Genomic DNA, 24,856 nt, shown 5'->3' on the forward strand with positions numbered 1-24,856 from the left:
GAAAGACTTGACCTTCGAAAGACTTGACCGTAGATCACCTGGCCAGTGATGCACAGATGCTAATTTCCATGACCTGAAACGTTTCAGATTGTTTTATACGTGCGCGGTAGGGTAATATGAAAAGTGATAACACTATTTGGGAAAATGTCACTTCACCAGCATTGGATCTTCCATGGATTCACATGCTTGAATATTCCCTGTCATCAGACTGGGAATCCTTTGCAAGGTGCTCTGTACCTGCGAGAGGGAGACACACAGCCTTCGTGATCTTCCTGCACGGATCAGGTGATTCAGGGAATGGAATAAGAAGCTGGATCAAAGAGATTTTGAATGAAGATGTGTGTTTCCAGCATATAAACGTGATTTGTGATGTCATCTTTGATGTCCTGGGTTTTAGTGTTAGCAGTGCACGGTGGCACGAGTTATGGTTGCTTATCTTACCATAACTGCCGAATTTCAGGGATTTTTCGGTTTTACTTTGAACCATAATGTCCCTTTAACAAAGTTTTTTACTGAATTTGATAGGTTTTTAGTAGCACAACTTAACCATAACGTCCCTTTAACAAAGTTTTTTTACTGAATTTCATAGGCTTTTAGTAGCACAACTTAACCATAATATCCCTGACTTTATATACATGTAGCATAGAACATACTGAACCCCTAGCTAGTGATTTCGATGTCCGCGGACTACCGCCCTGTCCGCGGACATTTCGAAATCTGAGCGTGGTGAATGTAAATTTAAATAGTGTGCCCCATTTCCCCTTTGAGGTTGGCTCTGAAAAGAGCCGTTTTCTGGGAGGGTTTTTGTAGATGCTTGACAGACACCTGTTATTTTGTATTTTTTAAAATATTTTTCTTACTTTACTCCTAAAATCTTCACATAACCTTCTCCAAAGCAACCCTTACATTCCAAAGCAAAATGGCATTTCCCATAAAAGATAAGGAAATGCCATCTTCTTTAAAATAAACACCATTACTGGAATCAATATTCTCATTATTGCAGAAGAACATACCAGCTCTAAACATGAAGGCACACATGCCTCGGTTGATTACACACCTAGCATTGTTTTGCTGAGGGAAAAAAAATGAACTATTGTCCCATATTGCCCTAGGTACTAATCCAGAAAATAATACTTTGGCATTTGGAAGGATGTTCATTACTGCTTGAACCAAGTGTTCCAAATCTGCCAACAAAGTAGGGGCACTGACATAGTCCAAATGGAAAGCACCATAGTGCAAAACTACCACATGGGGACTGTTGATCCTGCCCATATCTTCAGAAACTTGTACAATTCCCTGTACATTGCAATCAGGCACAGTGCTCCACAGCACCTCCACTCCTTTAACATCAAAATTCTTTGCAACATGCCTGCATTGAGCATACTGTTGTAAACCATGCACAAACAAATCTCGGAGCACCAACACCCTGACTTTCTCCACTTCTGCCATCTTCACTACACACAGTCTCTTTGAACACAAATCCACAACCTCAACATCTGATTGGCTGATCCCCACAGTCTTCTTTCCATGCTGGATTTGCTGGAAAACCCCGGATGTAGCACGCCCTGTCTGCAGACCGCATAACTCTTAGACAGCCCTTCTACCATTTCGACTTCATTCTCTGTACCATTCACTCATTGGATACAGCTAAGCAGGCACACAATACGGAGAACGTCCTCAGAACACCCCCATTTTCTTTATGTACGAACATTTCAGGACACCACGGGTGTTCTTAGAACACTTTCAGCTTAACAACGAACAATACAGACAGTGTCTTCAGGACACCCCCTGCGAACATTCCAGGACCCCACGAGTCTTCTTAGAACACTTTCAACTTGACAACGAATCCATTCTGTTTATTTACGAACATTTCAGAACAGCCGTGTTGTCCGCAGAACAACCGAACACAACAAAATTGTCTAGCACATAAAAAAAACAGAACATTGAACCTATCTCATACTCCTCCACCCTCCCCAAACACTCTTACACACCAACACACTCCACTAAATACAATTTTTAATCCAAGTTTCACTGCGCTGTCCGTGGTCGTCCGCGAATGCAAGATGGCGGGCACCACAGAAATTCTGATGCGCTTCACGCACCACGCCGTCCAATCAGCGAACAAGTCGCATGTTCGCGGACATCACGCAAGCCGCTTGGCCAATCGGGGCACTGTCCGCGGAGCGAACTGAGATATCACTAATTTTTTTGCCTTACATTTTGGTAATTTAAAAAAAAACTACTGGACGGATTTACACCAAATTTGCAAAGGCACGCTTTCGGGACCAAGCCCCCTCTCCTGCCGCAAATTTGGTGTAAATCCGTCCAGCGGTTTGGGCTGTAGGCGTGTGCAAAGTTTTTTCCCATTATGTCTATGGGAAAAAGCAAAAGTTTTGGGACCCCCACTATAACTTTGCCCCCTCGGACCAAACCTCTCCAAACTTTTGCACAAAAATTCAGAGTGGGCCATATACTTGCAAAGTTTGGTGAGGATTCGTCCAGAGGGAGCAAAGTTATAAGCCACCCAAAAAATGCTCTTCCTATGGAAACACCAAATTAACCATAACTACATATATATATACTATATATTTGACAGAAAGGGGGTGAGGTTCCCAGCTAGGTGTACCTTTCCACAGTCCAGTAGATGTTCTCCTCCTAGCGCTTTCTTGCCTCTTGCAATCATCAGGGAGGCATTCTGTTCAGGTGTGGATGGTTAATACCCATGATGGCCTCAGGGATTTCTGGTTGCTGTAGTCACCGGGGTGACACATGCCCCTACTAAGGAGAGCCAAACTGTTGGTTTCCCCCCCTTCTGGGGATTTACACTGTATAATTGGAGGATGAGTTGGTTCCTGGCTACTTTGAATTGACTACAGCAACCAGAATTCCCTGAGGCCATCATGGGTATTATATATAAATGTATATTTATATTGTGGTGCACTGAATATGCCTAAACATTAATTAAAAGAGGTACCTTACATTTACCAAGGACATCAGCAACACAGAAATAAAGTTCCTTGATATTACCATTTTCCACCATGACGGAAAGTGTCCGGTTGGACCGTATAGTAAATCCACAGATAGGAACATGTTGCTTCACTACTTTAGCCATCATGCCGAGCACATCAGACAATTTACCTTTGGTTAGTTTCTTTGAATAAAACAGAACAGTAGTACTAAGGAGTCTTATGAAAAGGGAGCTGATGAGTTATCCGAGAAGTTCATCTTTCGAGGATATCCTTTGTAACTTGTGAAATGCTCGGCCAAACTGGCCCATAAGAACAACTGGGAAACATTGCTAGAACAGACACCTAGAATAAGGAGGAAGGAGTCAAGCTTGGTGTTTGTCACTTTGGTGACTCCACTGGTGGCATCCAAGAGGCGTAAACACATAAGGAATATTTTAGTCAGGAATGACATAACTAACAAAATACTTGTATATACCATGCAGACTACTTTGTGGGGCATGGCTCCAGTGACAGGTCCCATTACCCAAGTGGATCCTGCGTTATGTGCAAATGTAAAAATTGGACTACAAGAGACATGGCAAATACGGGTCTCGTTAAATTGGCAAAACAAACAGAAAATTTAAGCCCAGGCTCATTTCGCATCGAAGTTGTGGTGTTATTTTTTTTTTTTCAGGCACCTTTTGGTGAAACATTATATTGAATGCACCCATACTTTTGAAGCTATACATTCGGTCATACTTAAGAAAATCAAGGATTCAGACCAAGATGATATCAATCAGAAATTGTTAGATTTTAAACAGAAATTAATGTTAGTCTAAATGAGAGTGTTGAGTGGTACAATGTCTCCTTGATGTTATCTGGGGTTGGCGACATTGATGCTCAGCAAGTCTGGTTCAATGGCTTCAGGTACAAGAGTGTATATACCATGTAGTAGCACGAGAATGAACTGTAGATTACCTGTATAGCATGTATAGTTTACATTAATGGTATTAGACCTGGATCTTTATCTTTCTTTTTTCTTTCCTTTTTTTTATCAATGGTGATGAAGTTGCAATACGTGTTCAAGTGATGGGGAAACCTCTTGTAGTTAGATATGGTACTTATGACCATGTATTCCTCAACACCTAAATGATTCTAGACTCTAGGATTGCCTATTACATTCAATGTGGTATTACCCATTGGGTACATTGGATTGCATATTGGGACCTTCATTTGGCACTTAAAATGAATGAATACCTTTATGCCACTGACAAATGGTCTAACAACTCTAGGCTCTGTAAAGGCGTGTAGCATTTTATGTCCAGTTTTGAAACAGTGTGTATTGGAACTTTTTTCGATATACCAAAATCAATGAAATCTTCGAATGTTGTAACCACTTAAGTTTTCACTCTGGAAGGGCAAGCTACATTTTTTTACTTCTTCAAAGTACACGGTGGTCCTTTTTCTATCTCTACGTTCCTCACGGCTTGTTTAACAGCTGTCTGCCTTTAAGCCGATGTCTGTGTTTTGGCATGTATGTGCCGCAATGTGATTTTCACGGTTGCCCCAGATACAGGAAAACATGTCATATGAGCCGCATGGGATATTTAATGGTGGTCACACTGTAGGGCACTTTGTAGCCTCTGTGGATGGAGGGTTGCCATCCGAAAAGGAACTACATTACCTAAAACACACACAATGGGTGTGTAAACTAAGCATGTAGGATCATGGTTTTTAGTCCTGACACAGTTTCTCCTGTGGTTCCTCTTTATTTAACTTGAGGGTAGAGACACCTGGTAAAGGTGCATCTTTGCATTGCACTCTTAACCTTCCACATTAATGTCTATTGGCCGCAGTTTATTTAGTCGTGCCAGGTGATTAATTGGGAAGTTTTGGAGTTGTTGTTTGATGTTTGTTGTTTGAGAGTAGTAAAATTGCAGGATTTCATTTGTTGTTTCCCCCAGAAATATGTTTGGAAAGTCATTTACTCTATGACAACAGCAGTCATAAGTGACAATGGAATTTTTAATGGAGTACCCTGTTAATCTTTGACTGTGGCATCTTGTGCCAGGCAATTTTTTTCAGATGTGACAATTTTCCAATGTGATTTTCAGTGGTGTTACATATTATGTCATCAGGATGGTCTTACACGTGCACCATATTGTTCTATATTGTTAATGTATTTTTTAGCGATTCCTAATGGGTGTCTGTATTGCAGCTTGGCCACTTTTTTTTCTCGAATTGGAGTCTTATTAATAGAGACTGGATAATGGAAATGTATTTTCATAGGAAATACCATACGTATTGAGCAGGTACCCATGATATAATTAGCTTGCTGTCTCAAGAAGCAAACAGATTGAGCATAGTAATTTGGTTTGATCTGTTTCATGAAATCATATTGATTGAGTTTAATGGACTATGTGTCTTTTTTTATTGTTGTTTTTCTTTAGAGTGATACATGCGGTTGCTAAATTGCTAGATTCAACTTTTGATTTTCAGACAATAGTCGGAAATTACGTCATCATTATTTTTTAAGCCCCTGATGAATATCCAGTGTAATTGAGTTATGCAAGGGGACAAAAAAAATAGGACCGGTTAGGACACAAATGGGAGATGTTTTATATGTGTTTCTTCCTATTGTGTTTTTTGATATAGTGATTGTGGAAGTGTAAATACAAATGTTTTTTTGTTTTCATGTGTTTTTGGGCCTATCTTGTGGTAAATAATTATGTTTGATTACTGAGGTGTTCTATTCATTAGATTGTGTTCTTGCTGTGAGCAAGTGATTGATTTCAGAATAAAGTTATACATGTTTTATACTATACACTATATAGTCAATTATTTCAGGAAAATGTGTGTTCAAATTCATGTAGAAAGAGGTCACAGACAATGTTTCTCTATATAGTGTTGCCCTTTCTCATGCTACTCTAAATTAATTTGTGTTTTGACAGCTTTTAATTCAATCTCTTCAGTGTTTCTAAAGTGTTACCAGACGTTTTCAGCTGTGCAGGTTATCAATTCGTTTGCATCTGAGTCAGTTTTGAGGGAAATTAATTTGTGTGCCAAATTCATTGTTTCCAATTTGTGCCTGAAAACTTCCCATCCTCCTCTCCATTTCCTGCGTAATTGGAAATCCTGTCACAAAAAAGAGCATTCACTTCCCATTCTTTCAGTGGAAGATACAAATACCACTCACAGGGGCCATCCTGCTTTATGATGTTGGACAAGTAAGTTAACCTCTCCCCTCTTCCTCTGTCACACTTCCACAACTCAATGGTCCAGTTCAGTGCTGTACAAAGAACAGATTATCCTGTAAATTGAACTGCTACTTAAAGTTATCTGGTTTCACATTAATATGCTACCTGTTAACCAACTAGTTAAAAGGTAGCATATTAAATCTAGTTAACTAGACAACCTCTCAGGGAAGTGTTTGGACAGGAGTGGTACATGTATGCATATTACTCCTATAGAATCTCAGCAGCCTCCTAAGAGGATACTAGCCTCCATAAATCTCCAGGAATCGCCATGTTTTATGACATGACTCAGTGATTGCTCAGTGAGCATCATTAGGACTGTGTTCTCAGCAGGGAGCCTACTTTCTGATGGCCAACCCCGATATTTAAGTGTCTTTTGGGTCACCTAACTATCCCTACAATAGAAGAGGCTGTTTTGCCCTGCTGCCAGATATGCCTCCCTCCTTAGATAATGTGGCTGTCCTAGGCCTATATTCCAGGCATACATTTGTTAACACTTCAGTTTAAAATTAAAATGATCCTTTTCCATATAAGTAATATCCAGTGTGTGTTTTTTTGTACTCATTCGCTCTTAGACCATTATCTAATAAAGAAGTCTATGTACTTCCAAAGCTAAAGCCCTCTATCACATCAGCACAATATGTGTTATTTCAATACAAGTTTGTGAGGAATTGGAGATGGGCTGCAGAACACCATTGAGGAATATCCAGGATCTACGAGACAGTGAAGATGTCCAGTCAGGTTTAACAGAGTTGACTCGGATCAGAGGGGACATGGGTAGCACAGTCCACAGTGACAGTTGAGAGGGGAGCTGATGACGGATAGACAAAACAGAGAGGGGAATAATTGATGAGGTCTGTGGGGAATAGGCGTAGGAGGAGGGTCTAACGGGTGCTTTTCTCTGAAAAAGGGAGCAGAGGAGCGAGAGAGCTTTGTGTGGGTGTACTAAAGTCAGGACAGAGCCAAAGAATGCTGAAGGAGGAGAGTCTCAGCTGAGAGATATAAGGAAGGTCAAATGCACTGGCCGAGGGGCCGAGAGTTCTTGGCCCGTGTTAAGGGCTGACTACTTACGACTTTTCCTGTTGCTTCTTACTCGTAACAGCACTGGGAGGTCACTCCCACTGGTGAAGCAAGTGGGACGCAGTAAAAGCCTGCGCATGGTCAGGCAGTATCGCAGAAGGGACAGGGAGATACGGCGTGACTCAGGAGAGGATTAGAATCCAGCCCGACGAGAATTCACTGGCAAATAGCTTAGTTTGTGAGTTAACAACACCCAGGTATGGGATGTATTGACCCACTTTGCTGTGCTATGTGGCATCACCCTGCTAGTCATTGTGAAAGAAACTGCAACAATGGGGCAAAACCCTTGTGTGCGCCAAAAACCTACAAAAACCACGTCCTGCATCACCCAAAAAGATGGAGGCACAACCTGCCCCCCATGGTGCCAGTAGGCTCCATGACCAGCAGAGTGCAGAGAAAGAAGCAGCACTTTGCAAATCAAACTCCAAAATGTGCCTATAAATGACATTTTCTTTGTTGCTAAAAACTCCAAAATGCCCATAACACAACACTTCTCAACATCCAAAATCTTGCTTGGCGCTAAAATTCATGTAATCTAATGAAGCATTGCAAATTTACAAAGTCCTAATGTGAAGAGCAAAACATTCTTCAGAAAAACAGGATTAACTGTAAACTGACAGTGACTGTCAGACTCTGGGTGCAGTACCCTGGACCACCTGTGAATGGCAGCTGTCAGAGGAGCTTTTGATGAAACTTCAAAGTGATCTAAACAAAAAATCTGCCGAATCAGCAAACATAAAAGGATTGTGGCTAAAATGAATACAGATCTCAGTTGTTTTTTTTATCCCACAGAGTTAAAACTAAGAAAGTAATGTATTTATGTTTGATGCAACACGTTTTATTTTTCCTGGATTTTTAATTAAGAATAAATTAGCTTGGCTGAGCTGGAACCCTTTGGAAGTGGACAAACATGTTTCTCCCAGGGGAAACTCAGCTGAAACTCACAGGGAGATGATAATTGTGGGTTAACCAAGACTTTTGTCTACAAAAATAGAATGAACAATAGCAGGTCTTTCATCCCAGGAAAGGGAGGTGTGAGAGGGTCGTAAATGGCTCCTGGAAGGAACTTCCCCAAGCAGGGGGATGCTCCTGGACGCCCGGGAGAGACAAAGGGGTGGAGCCAAGCGACCATTTGCTGTTATGCATTAATAATGAACAATTTTCATTCAAAGTGGTGAAAAATATAAAAAGGACACAGTTGTTAATCTAATTTCTGGCTGCACGTTTTACGAGGCGGCAAAACTGTGTGACATGTTCTGGACAGGAATGGCAATATATGTGGTTTTATGTGAAATGTATTAATACTAGAATTGTGAAAATGTACACACACATCCCTATGTTAAACACACACATTTGTGGGAATTTGCATAAAGTTTGGAAATTGTGTTCATAGCGAAAAGGACAAAATTCTGTAGAAAGTTGAGACAAGAACCCACAGCTGCGGGGTTTGAGGAACAGATGCTACATAAAATATGGAATCTTTGTGCGTGATTTGTGCAAAGGTGACCAATGTAGAAATGTGTATTTAGTATAAAATGTGATTTTGAGACCAGTGGCTAAAGGGAGGTTTCTAAGAGCTGTAAAGCAAACCATAAAATGTGACATCATCCGGCCTTGATCCAACCACTCAAATAAAAGGCGGGGATGAAGTTTTGATCCAATCCCAGTGCACAGGGTCAAGTTTAGTTAAGCCGGCCCATACAACCATTTTGTTATGTCATTTGAAAGGATAATTAGAGACAGCTGACAACACAAAGGGACTCACTGATTCACTCACTGTCCTGATTCCAGCGAAGCACTCTAATCCAGCATTCTACATCCAGCTTCAACATTCTTCCAGATCCAGATGACAAGACTCTTTCAAGCAGAAGAGAACTATTGACTTTCTGCAAGGCCTAATCCTCAAACAGTGTGATTCTCCCTTTATAGCGAATATCGCGTAAGGAAAAGTTTGGCGCGATTTTATATTCTGAGAAAGTTTACACGTGTGAAATAGCTTTAATTGATTTCCCACTTGGACTTTGAGATTTCAAAAGTTTTCTTCTGACTAAATCATTGCTTGTGATTTTTTGCAACTGTTAAAAGCGGCTCCCATAGGAATTTAAAATAATTTAAGTATTGTTGACCACATTTGGTGTTTTTGCTCAGCCACTTCCAAGACATTTGCAAAGCCATTCTGACAGTGAAAAGTCAATTCCGTTTTCTCTTGTGTTTGATGGGGAAGGTGGGACTGATTGTCTGTTTGATTTGTGCTATTCCTGAATACCTACTCTCTCCTCCCATCTCTTTACATTGCCTATTGGTGGGTTGAGGGGTGCTGCAGGGGGAACCCCTAACCATAGTGTTATCTATACCTAACCAACACAAAAGTATTATGTTCTGTGTTGCATTTGTTTTTGTGCTCATTACCTGATTCGTAGTGTATTAAAGATATTATTCATTGTTCCATCACTCCATTGGTGATTGTTGTTTACCTATTAAAATATATTGTGATTAAATTCTAAATACATAAATAAATATTTACCTTTGCAAACTAGCCTGATTCCTGGTTCAGTGTGACTGGGGGGTGGGGGGTTCCAGGAGGAGGGTGTGATATGAGTGGCATATTGTTCAGAATATTGAACTTATAGATACAATAAATAAAGGTTTCAATTGTGCACTACATGCTGGGCGTGACTTGGGTGGTTGCCGGATTGAAATTACTTAGACAGGCCAGCCTGGAGGTGTGAGTGCAGTTAAATAAAGTCAGTGGTGTCTGCAACTTCAACTCTTGTCTGTCCATATTCCTGGGACCGCAGCATAACAAGGGCTTAAAAACATGCATTTTGTGTGAGACAAGATATTAAAATGTATTATCATGCATTTATATTATTATCTGGGCCACAACCAAAGGATTATTATCTTTATTAGTAGGGTATTTATTAAGCGCAGGCCTAGCTTCAGAAGCAATCGTGTGCTTTACAAGTCAAAGTGGGAAGTACATAGCGAGGAAACAGATACAAGGGAGTGGGAGCTAACAGTGGGGGAGGGTGGGCAGTTTGGCAGCAAGAGATCAACAGAGTACTCAATACCATGTGCAAGTTAATTATTTTTCCTATGGGCCCACTGTCCTGCTTTTCCCACTTCTCATGTTATCTATGTATGATCTTGCTCTTGTTCTCCTTTTCTACTCTGTTAGCATTCTTCATCTTCTCATCCTCTGCCTTCTCTTTCATCCACCTCTCCTTTTCCCTATTTTATTCTGTTTCCTCTCCTCTCTTTGTTACTCACCTTCACCTCCTCCCCTTCACTCTCTCTCTTCCAGCTCTCCATCTCTCTGTTGCTTTTCTATGCCTTCTCTTCCCAATCCTTCTCCTCTCTTTCTGCATCTGCAAACACAAATCTGATGACAGAAATAAAGCAGTGTTTGGATGAACATTCAAAAATCCCTTAAAGAAAAAGTTCAAATTATATTAGAAATGATTAAGAATCTTGAATTCGGTCATCAGCATGTGTAATCATGTAGTCATTAACTCAAGAACTTGAGTTTTGCTGAATGGGCAACTGGAAATAAAGTGGCACAGCCTTCATCAGGATAAAATAAATTATACGTTAAAAGGAGTATGACTTGCAACAACATGATCATTGGCTTTTCCCTCCTACAAGAAACAGATAAAGGAACAGGCAAAAGGACAGGAGGGGAACTGTTTTGTTGTTTTTTATGATGAAATAAAAGGGGGAAAAATAAAGACAACAAATAATCAACACACACAACTGATTGGGCTCAATATGTACACTAATCGGCCTCTAAGCACTTTTTTAATCTGTTTTGGGATAGTGGCAAGTGTCTAGTCTAACGAACGCTGTACTTGACACAACACAATAGATATGTTTCAGATTGTTTATTTTATATTTCAGGATTGTAAAGGGCTTTATTATGGATCCTTTCCAAAGCTATATGGGGTGGCATCCCATGGGGTTTCACGTCTTGCTTCCAACAATAGTTCCTAGCTTCAAACAAAATGTCTCTAGTTTCAAATATAAAATCTCTGCATTCTGTTATCTTGAATCCAAGGGTTCCTTCCCCAGATAAAGACTTCCTTCTTTGACATCCGTATGTCTTTCTGCATATCCTGAGAGACCCTTTTCTCTGGCTTTCAGGGATCAGCAGGCACCTGCATGTTAGGCTTAGGTAGTGGTGAATGTTAAGGAACAGTGAGGTAGAAATAAGTCTAAGAGCTGCCATCACTAGGTTAGCCAACTAGGCTAATCTGCAGGCTGGGTCTGCTTATCCTTTCCAGATCCCCTTTTTAAGTACTAGCATGGTCCCCAACAACTGTCAGATTGGCACTCTACTTCACACTGAAGAGGATACGGACTTCCCTCCCAGTTGCTCTATATGTTGGTTCAGTTGTGCACCCTATAAGAAGGTATAGGTAAAAAGACGAGATGAATGCCACCAGGCTCTCTCCCAGCTGAAAAGGAAAGAGGGCACGTTAGCAATATCATTAACAAATTGCACAGACTCCCTCCCACCCTTTACTACCTTATTCCAGGAAGGTATGATACCCGAGGGTCGAAGGCTGTGTTTAGTGAACCTCTGGAATTCTCCACTGATGATGATGAGCTCCAAAACTCTGGTATCCTCCTAAGGATGGACACTAATGAGACAGAGCGCAGTGGCAAGAGGAGTGCCCAAGATCCAGGCACAGACCGTCTCAGATTCCAGAGGACAAAAGGCAACTAGAAATAGACTTTCTGGAAAGCACTCTCTTTGCAAACATGAAGACAATCCAATAAAAGTTCCAGTTCAACTAGCAGTGAAACACCAGAAACCAAGTGCACAGGGTGCTCCAGATTCAAAGCACGAAATGCAGGCTGCACAAATTACCAAATCAGGGGGTAATCCAAAAACGACAGTCCAAGGCAAATATTCTGGGTCAGAATCCAATGGGAGCAGACAAACCAGTTCAACCAAGTCCAAGGAGCAGGCAGGTGCAGTACAAGCAGAATCCAAGGCAGGGCATAGAGAATTCAGCGAGAGCTGGAGAAAAGATTCTTAGGCGAGGACAGGGGCAGACCGCAGAGACAGCTGAGAGCCCAGAGCCTTGGAACGATCCACAAGAGAATGACGTATCGTCCGGAGGGCATCATGAACACCCATTTCTGAAAGCTCATGTTAACACCAGTCACTCTACATTTAACTGCCACTGTATTCCCATGTTTCACTGTAGTGAAATGATCAATTAATCAACTGGCTATAGTACGAAGTGACATTTGCGCTGTGTCAGGCCAGCACCATCTGATTGGCTGGTCCATCACTCTGCATGCCCACAGACATGGCACTGGGGTGGATGGAGACAACTTTCATGTATCTTCCATTAAAGCCTTCAATATTTCCTTGTGTGCCATGCCCCTGTGGAGAAGGCCTCCTGTCCTGACAACAATACATCCCCTTCTCCATCCTTGTCAAATTAGATTCATCTTGTGCCTAAGCAGATCTCTTCAAAAACTCCTAAACTCACCTCTCATTCTCTTGTCCACCTCTGCCACTCTATTATGTGCTTGTACCTCGACTCCTCCAATCACACCTTCCAGACTTAGGATGTGCCTAGACCTCTTTCACTTCTCTCAGCACTGCGTCTCCCCTCTATTAATCTACTTCTCAACTCTTCCAACCTCCTACTTAATAACCATCTCCGTCTCTTTTCCAACCCCCCTGAATGCACTACATTCTTCTCCCAATCTCCTTGAAACTCCTTTCTCTGCTGATGTCCCTGTAAACATATTCTGACTACATTCTATCACCCCTTCTCCATGTACCTTAACCTGTCTTTTCTTCACTCCTGAGAACCTCATCCGCTCTCCACTATTTCTCCTCTCATACTCTACTTTTACTACTCTCCCTGTATCCTACCTCCTTATTCTTTAGTGTGCCGCATCATCTCCTGCACTTTAGCCACCTAGCTCAGGCCTGCTTCCTTCTCCTCCAGCTTGTTCTGCTCTTGCTTCCTGATTCCTCCAAAGCTCCTTCTCAACCTCCAAACTCATTTTGTGCAACTCCCATTCACTAATGTGCTGGGAGCTGGCTCTTTTGTAAGACTTTGGGCAAATGTGTTTAAATGTTGACTTGGGGGTCGGGTATTCAATCTGAACATGCACATTCCCTATAGACAGCCACCATCTTGAATCCCATTCTACAACGTTGTTTTTACTGACTGAGCTGAAAATGGTGTTCCCTCGTTCTCCCCATTGCTGAAAAGCTCTCCATCCTGGATTTTTTATTGTATGTCACAAGCCTGGACTGCAGTCTCTAAAAAGTAAGGTTACATGGAAACAATTGTTGCTTAATTTGAAAATCATATTCATCCTGCATCAAACATTTTATGTACAGAACTGCAATCCAGAGCAACTAAATCTTTGGACAATACGATCTATGCTTTTGTTATTTTATTATATTGTAGGTAACTGATTCTTGATTTAGATCTTACAAATGAGATTTGACAGACAATCCTCATAAGACTAAACTACCTTTGATATGGAATGCTTGGTTTGTAACCCGCTCGTCTTTACAAAAATATGCCTGCTTTTCTCAATTGAGGCAGGAGAAAAAAAGAGACGGAACAGTGAAAACGTATTTGTTGAAATTCCCTAGTGCTATATATCGTACCAATTTCTTGAAATTTCGACTTAATTTCTGCAAAGAATAGAAGACATTTGCATAAGTTGAAAATGTAAAGCACTTGATCATATAGTGTCCTGTTTTAATGCCATTACGCATTTTACAATGTAAGAGCTGTGTTTATAGACTATCATTTGTGGAGTCAGAACATTTATGGCAACGGATCTTGAAGGGCAAACAACTATCATTGGCACTTGCAGTTCTTAAATTGTTAGAAAAACTGCATCTATTTAAATTAGAATTTCTGGGATAATGAACATCTCACTTCAAGACCTTGTAGTACTCCGGCAGGGACACAGGAGGGTAAATGAGTGATAACTGCTCTGGTCGTCTTTTGGGCTTCTGGGGAAACTGTATCTGTATTAAGTAGGAAACAATTCCCACCTCGACTTTAAATGCACTTAGCACTTTAAAATTCAATCAAGATTTAACAAGTGTGATCAGTCTATTTTAGTTCCATTCTATCTAATACCATCATGGATAGTAAGAATGAATTGTAACTTTAAATGATTGCTTAGTTAATGCGTTTTAATCTTTAATTAAATGTATGAATTGTTGTTTATTTTCTTTTCTTAGTAACTTAACATTGATTGTATAACATTGTGCGTTTATAGATTGTAAAAGGTTTATATTTCACCAAATACAAGAAATAATGTGTTACAGAGTTTTTATTTTGGCTGCATTCTGCATACCACAGAGTGGTGAATTAATTGACAAACTTCTTGTCCCACGTGTGTTTTGGCATTCCTTTTTCTCCTCTGAGTTCCAACGAGGGGATGGGCTGCAGGTTCTCTTTCCCGTTCTGCCTGCTGCTGTACAGCAGAGAAGAGCTCTGTTTCTCCAAGGCTTCTACCAAGTATGGTCAATAACGGGAGCTCTTTCTGGATATCTGATTGCTGCATGAGTGAAGGTTGCGTTGCTGTCTCTCTCTGCGCCTCTCGGTATTACCTGGGAGAGGATCACTGGTTATATATGTATGTCCTCAGGGGGGCTGTAAAGTACTTCTGTTATGTAGCCTAGTCTTTCCCATAGCCCTCAAGCTCCCATCTCAGCAACTGTGCTCTTCTTGTTTGGTCTGGGATTCCCTTGTAAGGAAAGAGACATCATGGGCAATGTAATCTTTCTCTTCCAGAGCTGTTGGAGGACTTTGGGCAGCAAGGGTTAGAGATGTGTGCTCATGCATACCTCTGGGCTTCTGGAAACATGTTAGGACTGCCCACTGCTCTTCCTTCTCCCAAATCCATATTTGACTCTCCGAACACTGGACTGGGCTTTCCTTCAGACCCAGTGAGGAATACTGGAAGTTGGTGTGATTGACTGTTGTCATTTCCACACTGAACTGTGACTTGGCCTTGGAATGCAGCTTGTCTCAAGGGCTTGACGACATCCTCTCCAGGTCTATGTGGCAATAACAATGAGATCTTTTTTTCACACTCCTACAAGTTTAAAAAAGGACTCTTGTGATTGGTTGATGGCAGGCTCTCATCCATATTTAGCCAATAATTTGTGTGTGCTTCACAACTGCAAACATTAATATGGTTAGGCTTTCGAGCTTAATATAGCTGCACTACTTTGCTTTTCTTCCCTCAATCTCACTATCGTCATTACTTTTATACGATTTGTTTTCATTTTGTAAATCTTTGTATTCACAATTTTGCCTTTTCACATACTCATAATAATTTCTGATTGGAAAATATGTTTGTATCTTCATGTGTCTGTTTACTCAATATCTAACAACAAATTCAATTTTATGCATTTGACAGCGAATCGCAATATCGAATGCGTTATAGAGTAGGAAAGTAAAGGAAATAAAAGACATGCATCCCTTCATATTTGAATTTGAATTTTCCAAATGTCTGCTTTCACAAGCTGCTATATTATAATGTGTAGGATATGCGCAAAGTTGGATGCAGGCTACTTGTGATGTGTCTATTAGTCAATACAGAGTTTGGGAACAAGGAAACATTAATCACTGGGCAGAGAAAAAGCTGACTGTGAAGAGTGGATATATATAAACAATTCATATATATCACACAGGTTAATGTCCTACTTTTGGGCTTTGATATGCCCATGGGGTCGTCATCAGGAGATACTTAACTAGTCTGCGTTTTTAGCAGTCAAAGATGGCAACACGAGAAGGTTTAGCAACTATAACATGTTGAAATCTTTCTGCATTAGGTATTGATCTTGTATCAAGGCAACATGAAATCTGCACTCACCTCGTACTAGCAAATGCCATTAGTTTTAACCTAATAATTCAGGTACTTCTTACAAAGGGAAGACATTTTGAAATTGACCAACACGTTGCAAATTAACTATATGCGGAGGACGAGGAAAATGCATAATAGATCTTCTCCTGAAGTTGCCATTTGTTATTCACCCCACCCAAGTCTTTCACCCTCAGCAGGGAACTCTGACGTCAGCCATCAAAAACATATTAAACTCTTGCCCTTTCAAACTCTTTTTAAGACATACATTTACGGATGTTTTTTTTTGCCCGTTTTTCTTTTGGATCCATCCCCACCTGCGTGCCTTCACTTTGAGAATAACTATCTACTTTGAAATAAAATGTTGTAATATTATGTTAATTACTGGGGAACATACTATGGTCCATCTTTAATGGGAATTTTCATACATTGGCATCACATAATTTAGTGTAACGATCCTTTCAACAGAAGAATCCACATACACGCTGTGTCTTTAATTTCATTTAAAAAGATATGTGAATACCACATATGTGGTATTTGTATGTGAAAGTTCCCATGATCAAGATGGAAACCTTTCTAAGGCCTGGTTACGAGTTTGGAGGTCTGACACCCGGTAATAGCACTAAACTCGTTTACCTTTACCGCCTGCAGTAATTAGTGGGTGGCCTGGTACATCTGTTTGATTACCAGACCTGCAGATCGTGTGTTTATTTCCCATTTTGGAGTCCCAGGGGACTCTACAGGGGCTTGACATTTCTTCATGCAGTAATACTACACCCGTTCAGTAACTCAAGCAGTGCTGCTATTGTACAGCTTTAATATCCACCACACCAAAGCAGCTGGAAAACATTATTTGTCAGAGTGGTAAAACAACCGTTAACTGCAATTAGTCTTTAGTCTTTGGGCCTCATCACGAGTTGGGCAGTATCCTGGCAGTATGGCCGCCATGTTACTGCCCGTGCTAATAGCATTACCGCCAACTGGTCCGGTGCTATTAGGATTAGGCGGTACATGTAATTCCTCACTGGGTCCTTTCGACACAACTGGGAATTTTCCCCCCAATTAGCTTACGCTAATTGCACAGCGCTAATCACGCCCAAAAATGGGAATTTTCTCAGCCCGTTTAGCCCCAGCTCTGAGCCCTTAAATGCGGTGGAAATAGCATTACCGCCGCATTTAAGGGCTACTGCCCAACTCATAATGAGGTACTTTATATTTCATATTACAGTAGAATGTTCTAAAGTAAAACATTTTGATAGCATTGTTACATTTAGAGGTCATACATAGAATCAAATATAATTGTCTGTGCTTGCAAACATACAAAATCATTGTTTTTCACCTTTTTCAGTGTAAAACATATGCCTGTGTGATGGACAGCCACCTTATGGGTCTCACCATTGACTTCACTATGGGGTTTGTCTGCTTCGATGCTGCAACCAAGGTATTGTACAGAATAGTATCCACATGAATATAATTAATGTCTGTTACATACATTTTTCTTGCGAATGAAGACCTCAATGTTTTATGAAGTGTGCATGTGTAATAAGTACTGTATCTTACAGTAGCACAAATCAATGTTATAACGCTATTGTATCAATTAAAGGCTTGTCACAAAAGCATTACCCTGCAATTTATGTGCATAGACTCACATCAGTAATCTTGTATTATTTTAAGGTTTGTAAAGTTTCAAAGACCAGCATAAAGGATCTCAATCATGTCCAAGATCAAAATTAGGAACAATAATAGACTATACATTTGATGTATATAAGAATATCGCCAGTCCTGAATATCCAAAGTTCACAAGGCTATCCAATGCCTCAACATATTAAGAAGTACAAATTCATTCTAACCGAAAACTTCTGCTAATTACAAAGTTGTATACAAAGTTCTTCTTTGTATTTTTTATTACATTGTGTTACATTTTATTAAAACAGACTTCAGCCAGTCAGGCAGTTGGTGCCAAGAAAAACACATGCATATAGGTTGTGCGAAGCAAGACGACACGGAGCACCATAGTTTCGATCCCCGGGTCTACGCTTAGAAACCTCTGGGTGTTAAGCACGTTATAAATGACCCATCATATCGTATCACACAGGCCCAGCAAGGGGGAGGAGGAATGGGCTTTGGTTCAGGAAAATGGAAACAGCATTCAAACTCAGTGAAACAAACAAGGCACATAAGCAGAAGTGTGGACTGTCCAAATGACTCCGGCATAGGTACCGCTGCAAAGGGGATAGCATATATGCCCTTGTGGGTGTTGCGTGTATGCTCCAATTGAGCAAATTGCTCACAGCCCCAGCACAGAGAGCAGTCAGAACACAGACCCCAGAGGGAAGCATACAGGTCAGTTAGGAGTGTGTCATGCAGGGACAGCAATGGGGGATTGGAAAATATGCTTGGGGTGTGACTTTGCATATGCCTTGGGTGTTTTATACACATACATTTCTTATTCATATCCAACACATTCATAGTTTATACACACATAGACACAAGATACACAGTAATGTTATAAGAGGACAGAATGTAATTTGACTAGAGTAATAACATCAGGAATGAAAGAGAATCTAAAACTAAGTAGGTAAGCTATCAGATCGATGGAAATAAAATAAAGGTGAGGTCCTGACACATGGCCTGCAGTAGACAATTCCGGGTCCTACGAAAGTTAATAGAAGATGACTGTAAGTTAGAAAAGGAATAGTCAAGCATATACGTTTAGAAGGATGGGGCAATACAATTCACTACATTCAATTAAGGTTGAACAATTATGGAATGATGTAGAAGATGGAGTTAGATATACGCAGTGCTGACATGTATTTCATCCTGAATTTAGGTTATGATTTAGGAACCTTTTCATTTAGCAGGTGTTCTTGGATTGAATGTATTTATTCATCCATTTATAGTAGATTCCTTTGGGATTTTGTGTTACCAAACAGACACTCTAAATCACAAGGTGTGTGGGGTGGGGAAGTTGTGGATGAAAAGGTGCTAGCACAGTAGTATTGCAGTAAACGACACATACGAGAACAAAATAAATTCTACTTTTGTGTGAGCCTGCTAGTGTTTCATAAAAAGTACACATTAATTGTGTGTGTTACATTTTACGGAACTTGTTCTTCGAAATGTGGCTAATGAAACAGACTGAAACAACACAAGTTAATACTATCACGTTAGGTCTGAATTATTACAAATATAGAAGAAATGTGCCTCCTGAATTGTCCCAGAAATCTATATGCCATCATGTGGTTTACGACAAATTTATGATCGAACACCATACAATGTCTACACATGTTTCATACATAGAGATTCCTCAGGGAAACTTTAGTTGTTCAAATAATATATTAATAATAATAATAATAATAATAATAATAATAATAATAATAATAATAATACTAATAATAATATATATTCACAGGTATCACAATAGATTAATGTCAAATTTGCATAGGTTAATTAGTTGCAAAACATAGTCATGTTTTAAAAGTGTTTCCTTTGCTTCATGTGAGTGTTCTTTGGAAACGAAAAAGTACAAACAACAAAACAAGAAAAAAGGCAATACTGATGTTTCATAAGAAAGAAATACATGATACAATCTCAATATGTTCAGCAAAAAATTGAATTACTGAGAAAATGTACATTCCTTTCTGCTCTACATCAACAATTCATATAAGGTGAGGATGAATATTTGATGCTTACTACTTGTATTAGCATGTTATGACAAATAAAACAAGTTTTCATCATTTATTTTGGCTTGTTATCATACAATTGGATAACTATAAATGTAATGCAATTTCCTTCTCACTGTAGTTTAGGCTTTAATATAAAACATTAGTCAACAATGCTAAAGAATAATATGAGATTGTGGTGTATATCTTTTAGTTGACTCACTGAAATGTCATTAAACAATAGTCTGATGTGCCTTACTTTAGTCTATTTAAATCAGTAATCATGCAGTCACAGAATTTACAAATGTATAGTGGGTGTCTCTGAAGCACTATTATATCACAATAGAATTGTTCTAATGTGATAGATTGACTTAGCATACAAATATGCTATAAAAAGGAATTGGAAATTGTTCTTTTATTGTAGTCCTGGAAGCTTAGAAACGGTGATTTGTTTGTAGTCTGTGTTGCATGACATAGTCAATTGGAAATAAATATATGGTGATATATATACATATACCTAATGCCCTTTTAGATTACTTCTGCAGTGTCTCTTCTGTTGCTCAAAGTTAAGAACATAGCGCTCATGTATAACCACATCCTAATGTGTTTTCTAGTAGTTTATCAATGCATCTTCTGCATTACATTGGTTGCATCAAAACATAACTCTGACAGGTATGACATAGATTAATTTTGACTTGCAATCTTAAGGATAAAAAATCATTGTATGTTATGCTCATTTTGTGCAGATGGACCTTCAGTCACCTTAACCCAAACAGGCCCACCACTTAAGAAGGGAATATACATGGTTGTACATAAAGCAGGTTTATTGTACAATATTCTGTGAAGCAGTTAGATGCTGTTGAAGGACCAAACTAACCCAAGTCTCAACAATACCACATGATTTCACATCTTTTATAAATTTGTGCAACAGTTATAACACTCCAAAATGCTTAATAGCAATCCAACCTCCAACATGATTGGACACAACCCTCTTCAAAGAAATACCATCTTTTCCCAATTCCTATGTTTTCATTGGCCAGGTTTTTCTCAATAATTATCTTCAAATTATATTCATAGGACACCTTCTTATGATTCATCCATAGTAGGTCATGATGACAATGCATGGTTAAACATTAGTATTAAAAACATAATGTATTACTAGCAATAACTGGCCTAATCTGTTTAAACCCTAACGTTTGATTTGCACATGGCTCGCATGGACATTTCCCGCAATATGAGTATTCTGTGTGAATAATTTCTCTTTGATCGGGTTGCTATCTCATTTGTTCGGGTTGCTATGTCATTTGCCAATTTCCATTGAAACTTTCCAATCTACAAAGCTCCCACTTTATTGCACAAGTGAAACTCCTAAATAGCTTTAGGCACCAGCTTACTCAGTGTTTTACTACTGACCATAATAAATAACGAAACTCCCTTGGTCAAACTCTCAAACAGCAGGAGATTCTATCTAATATCTATGAGATCTATCAGACCACAAAAACTCAAGGCTATTTCTGCAGCTGCTGACCATGAAGGAGGAAGTCACTCATTCACCTGCTTTTTGCCATCTGAAAACCTGTTTTGAAGTTAGTGCATTTTGAAAGAAAGTCCTAACCACTGTGTTCCGATTCATTGTGAAGAGACCATTTATTTTGTGATCCAGGAATTCCACATGCATTTATATTGATGTGCATGCATGTTTTTTACATTTAGCAAATTAAATACTTTATTTTTCTGCACGCGTGCATGCTAATGTATATAAGTTCTGAACAAAAAAGTAACACTTAAAGTAACATATGCTTTCCACAATTAAGTACACTCGATACATATGAAATAGCAAGATAGTTCTCAGTTTGCTGCATCCCCAGTCATCCATATGGAGCACTCAGCATGAACCATTCATAATCAAGGGGACCCTTACTGACCACCCCAACAACTTTTTCCAATAACTGGTTTTGTCATTCTTACATTATCAGTATCTGGTAGTCTCTTCCTTTTTTCACTGTGTCATTTTTTTTCCAAAACAGCAGCTCTGTGAGATATGTCAGCATGCTTGTAAGGTGCACTGTTAAAGGGAATGCAATACTTCCTCTGCTTAGAGTTGATAATTGATTCTTACCTATTTGGTTTGAAACACCCTTTTGTGTTTGGACTGCCCATTTGAGGTAGCATCTCTATAGGAAACTGCTTGTGCTAGTTGTCAAGGGGCTGGCTTTTGTAAATCCTCTTTAAAAAAACTGAAAGTGACAATTGCCTGTACCGGTCTTGCGAGAGATGATGCTATCTATTTGTTTCAGATTACACTCGCCTGATGTAAAGAACAATTGCTGCTTTTTGGTATTAATGAACATTCTTCACCCTGTATCAAATATTTAATGATTAAATAGGACTATCCTTTTATGACCATCCATTTATTGTTGGCCTAAAAAAAAGAGAAAAACAATAAAATAGTTGCCCTCTTGATGACCAGGTGCAGAAATATGAATACAATCTCTTGTTGTGTCTATATTCAATCACTGTATTGTACTATCAACTAAAAGGTATTTTGGATGTTGGAAATTCTTCATGTATGATTTTAATTTGATAAAATGCTGTCAAAGTATTGATGAAGTACAGTATTTGAGATACTATATTCATTGTGGTTAAGCACACCAAGGGGATGAAGGTAGCATTATTCCTTTGTGTATGATTTTTATTTATCTATGTGCTGTAATATTGTTCTATATATTGTTGGGTGTCCTGACCCACGTTTGAGCTATCATGCTGCAACATTTGGTGCTGTGGGCTTAGAAAATCCAAGATGGCCAAAAAGCCCACATGTGTGCCAGAATCCAGGAGAACCACGCAGTTTGTGCGTATACCAAAATGGCTGCCTAACTTGCCACCCACCAGTGCGAGCATGATGGCCAGGGTGCCATGAGTGGAATGGGTGCGAAAGGTAAAACAGCAGCGCCTGTTAGCTCAAAAACGCTTTAAAATTACCTTTGGTTTCTCTGAATGCCAGCTCAAAATGCCTATTTTCAAACATTGCAACACATCCAGAAATCTCACTGAACACCAGCGGACCTCTGGCAGAATGAAGTATGTGTGCATACAAAATCTGGGAAGATGAAGAGCCCAAAACAATGTTCATAACAAAACTGGCTGAGCTATGCATGTCAGCAGCCTAACTGAAACTGGATTAAACCCACCAAAATCAAAATGTTTAAATTAACTGAGTGACCTACTTTTGAGTGTCACCTAGTTTGTAACTGTTAAAATGTCATGGTTTTGAACTTAGAATCAGCATTCTAGCTGCATATGTAAAAATTGTATTGACTTAAACTGGGGAACAAACAAATGACTTGTAGCTAAAAACTGTCTTAAAGAGATTCCAATTCTGCCTGACATCTACCCCCACAGGAGTTAAAACCTGCTCAGCGACTCTTCCCCTTGCCAAAAGGAGTTGTCACCTCTCTGATTAGATTAGGGGTGGAGCAGCTGGGGACTACAGGGAGATGAACAAAGGCCTGTCCTGGACTCAGGCAAATGTTATATTGGGGGTGTTGTAAAAGTGGCTTCCTCTTGGCAGAAACGGGGGGCGCAGTCCCCACTGAGAACAGGCTGAGCTTAAAGAAAGTGGATAGACTGGTTTCTCCACCATGTGACCTGGGAAGACACACCCCTGTTGGCCAGAATATGATTTTAAGAAAGATAGATAACTCAAAGTGCGGACTTGTGAGAATTATATAAGTAATATCATTATTTTTGTGATTTTTCTCTGAACATTTTGAGATGCGTTAGGACCCTGTGGTGTATTCTGGGGGGTTTCTAGCGGAAAATAGGGTCTCACTCCAAATGTCGGCATGTTAAAAATCTGACACTTCATCAATTAATGTCAATACTCCTTGCGCACATGTGTGTAAATTTGGGTAAATGTCCAATATTGCAAAACTAGTTAAAAAGCGCAAAGTGTTGCCATTTCTGAATGCAAGCCCCCAGGAAGAGCAGTGTTTGAACAGATTATACCTCATGTGATATGTGATGGGTGCATGTAATTTTAAACAACTGTGTATCTGTGCAATATGTATTTGGGTCAATATAGATTTGTGGGCAAGCTGACCAGGGGAGGATCCTCTGACCCATAAAACCTACAGCATCACTCTGACTCACATTTCCTTCCCCCAATCATGGGAGAGGGGAGAATTGGGCCAATGACAAGTAGAGTGGGGCAGGCTTAGCTAGGCCCAGGCACACAGCCATTTTCAAAAGACATAAAAAGAGCCACTGGAAGCTATAGAGGACAGTCAAATCCAGTTGCTGAGGAGCGTTTTGCCAGACCACACAACATCCAGAAGATACCAGTTCCAGACTGAAACCAGCTAGATACTCCAAAACCTAGAATTTATACTTTAGAACCTAAATCAGAGGCCTAAAACCACAAGCTGAGTTCTCTGCAGCAGGCCTCAAATCATTGCAAGCTACTCACAGCCAGGCGAGCTGCTTGAATCCCTTGCCAAGAACTTTTGCCAGGACCAGTGCAGAGATCCAGGAGCCGTGCAGAGACCGCTGTATCCGGACAGACCAGACCAGTGCCAGACCAGACCAGACCGTGCAGAACCGCAGACCCAGAGACCAGATCGCTGTGAAGTGCCGCTAGCCTGATTGATCAGATCTGTGACGAGGTCCAGTCCTTCCAAAATATATTGTGAATACTTAGGTCAGATTGTGACAGAAATAAACTCTTAGTTTAAAATAATCTAATCCAAACTATTTTAATCTAACCAGAACTGCCTCCTAGAAGTTGTCACTTGTCATTTTGTAAAGCTGCACCACTGTCACTTGTCAATTCTGCAGCTGCATAGCTGTCACTTGTCATTTTGAGTGTACTTTAAATCCGAAAAACGACCTTTACAAAATCGTTCATATCTCTGGAACCGTCTGGGCTACCAACGTGGTTTAACTTTTCTCTGAAAGCTTAGAATGGAAGCTTTCCAATAAGCCTAGAACTTCCTACTCCTTATACTTTTTCCGCAATCACGATTCACGTACTCGCGAATTTTAC

General features: G+C 39.9%; 1 protein-coding gene across 2 annotated transcripts in view; it reads left to right on the forward strand.

Moving 5' to 3' along the window:
• Window positions 1-24,856, forward strand: part of SNTG1 (syntrophin gamma 1) — a 2,735,678-nt gene that overhangs the window by 2,344,154 nt on the left and 366,668 nt on the right. For both annotated transcript variants that reach the window (XM_069621032.1, XM_069621033.1), the window contains one exon: window positions 17,499-17,591. In XM_069621032.1, the coding sequence (XP_069477133.1) occupies window positions 17,499-17,591 (93 nt within the window). The remainder of the gene's footprint in view (window positions 1-17,498; window positions 17,592-24,856) is intronic.

The sequence above is a fragment of the Ambystoma mexicanum genome, chromosome 5q (assembly GCF_040938575.1).
Source record: "Ambystoma mexicanum isolate Mex_15411 chromosome 5q, UKY_AmexF1_1, whole genome shotgun sequence".
NCBI lineage: Eukaryota > Metazoa > Chordata > Amphibia > Caudata > Ambystomatidae > Ambystoma > Ambystoma mexicanum.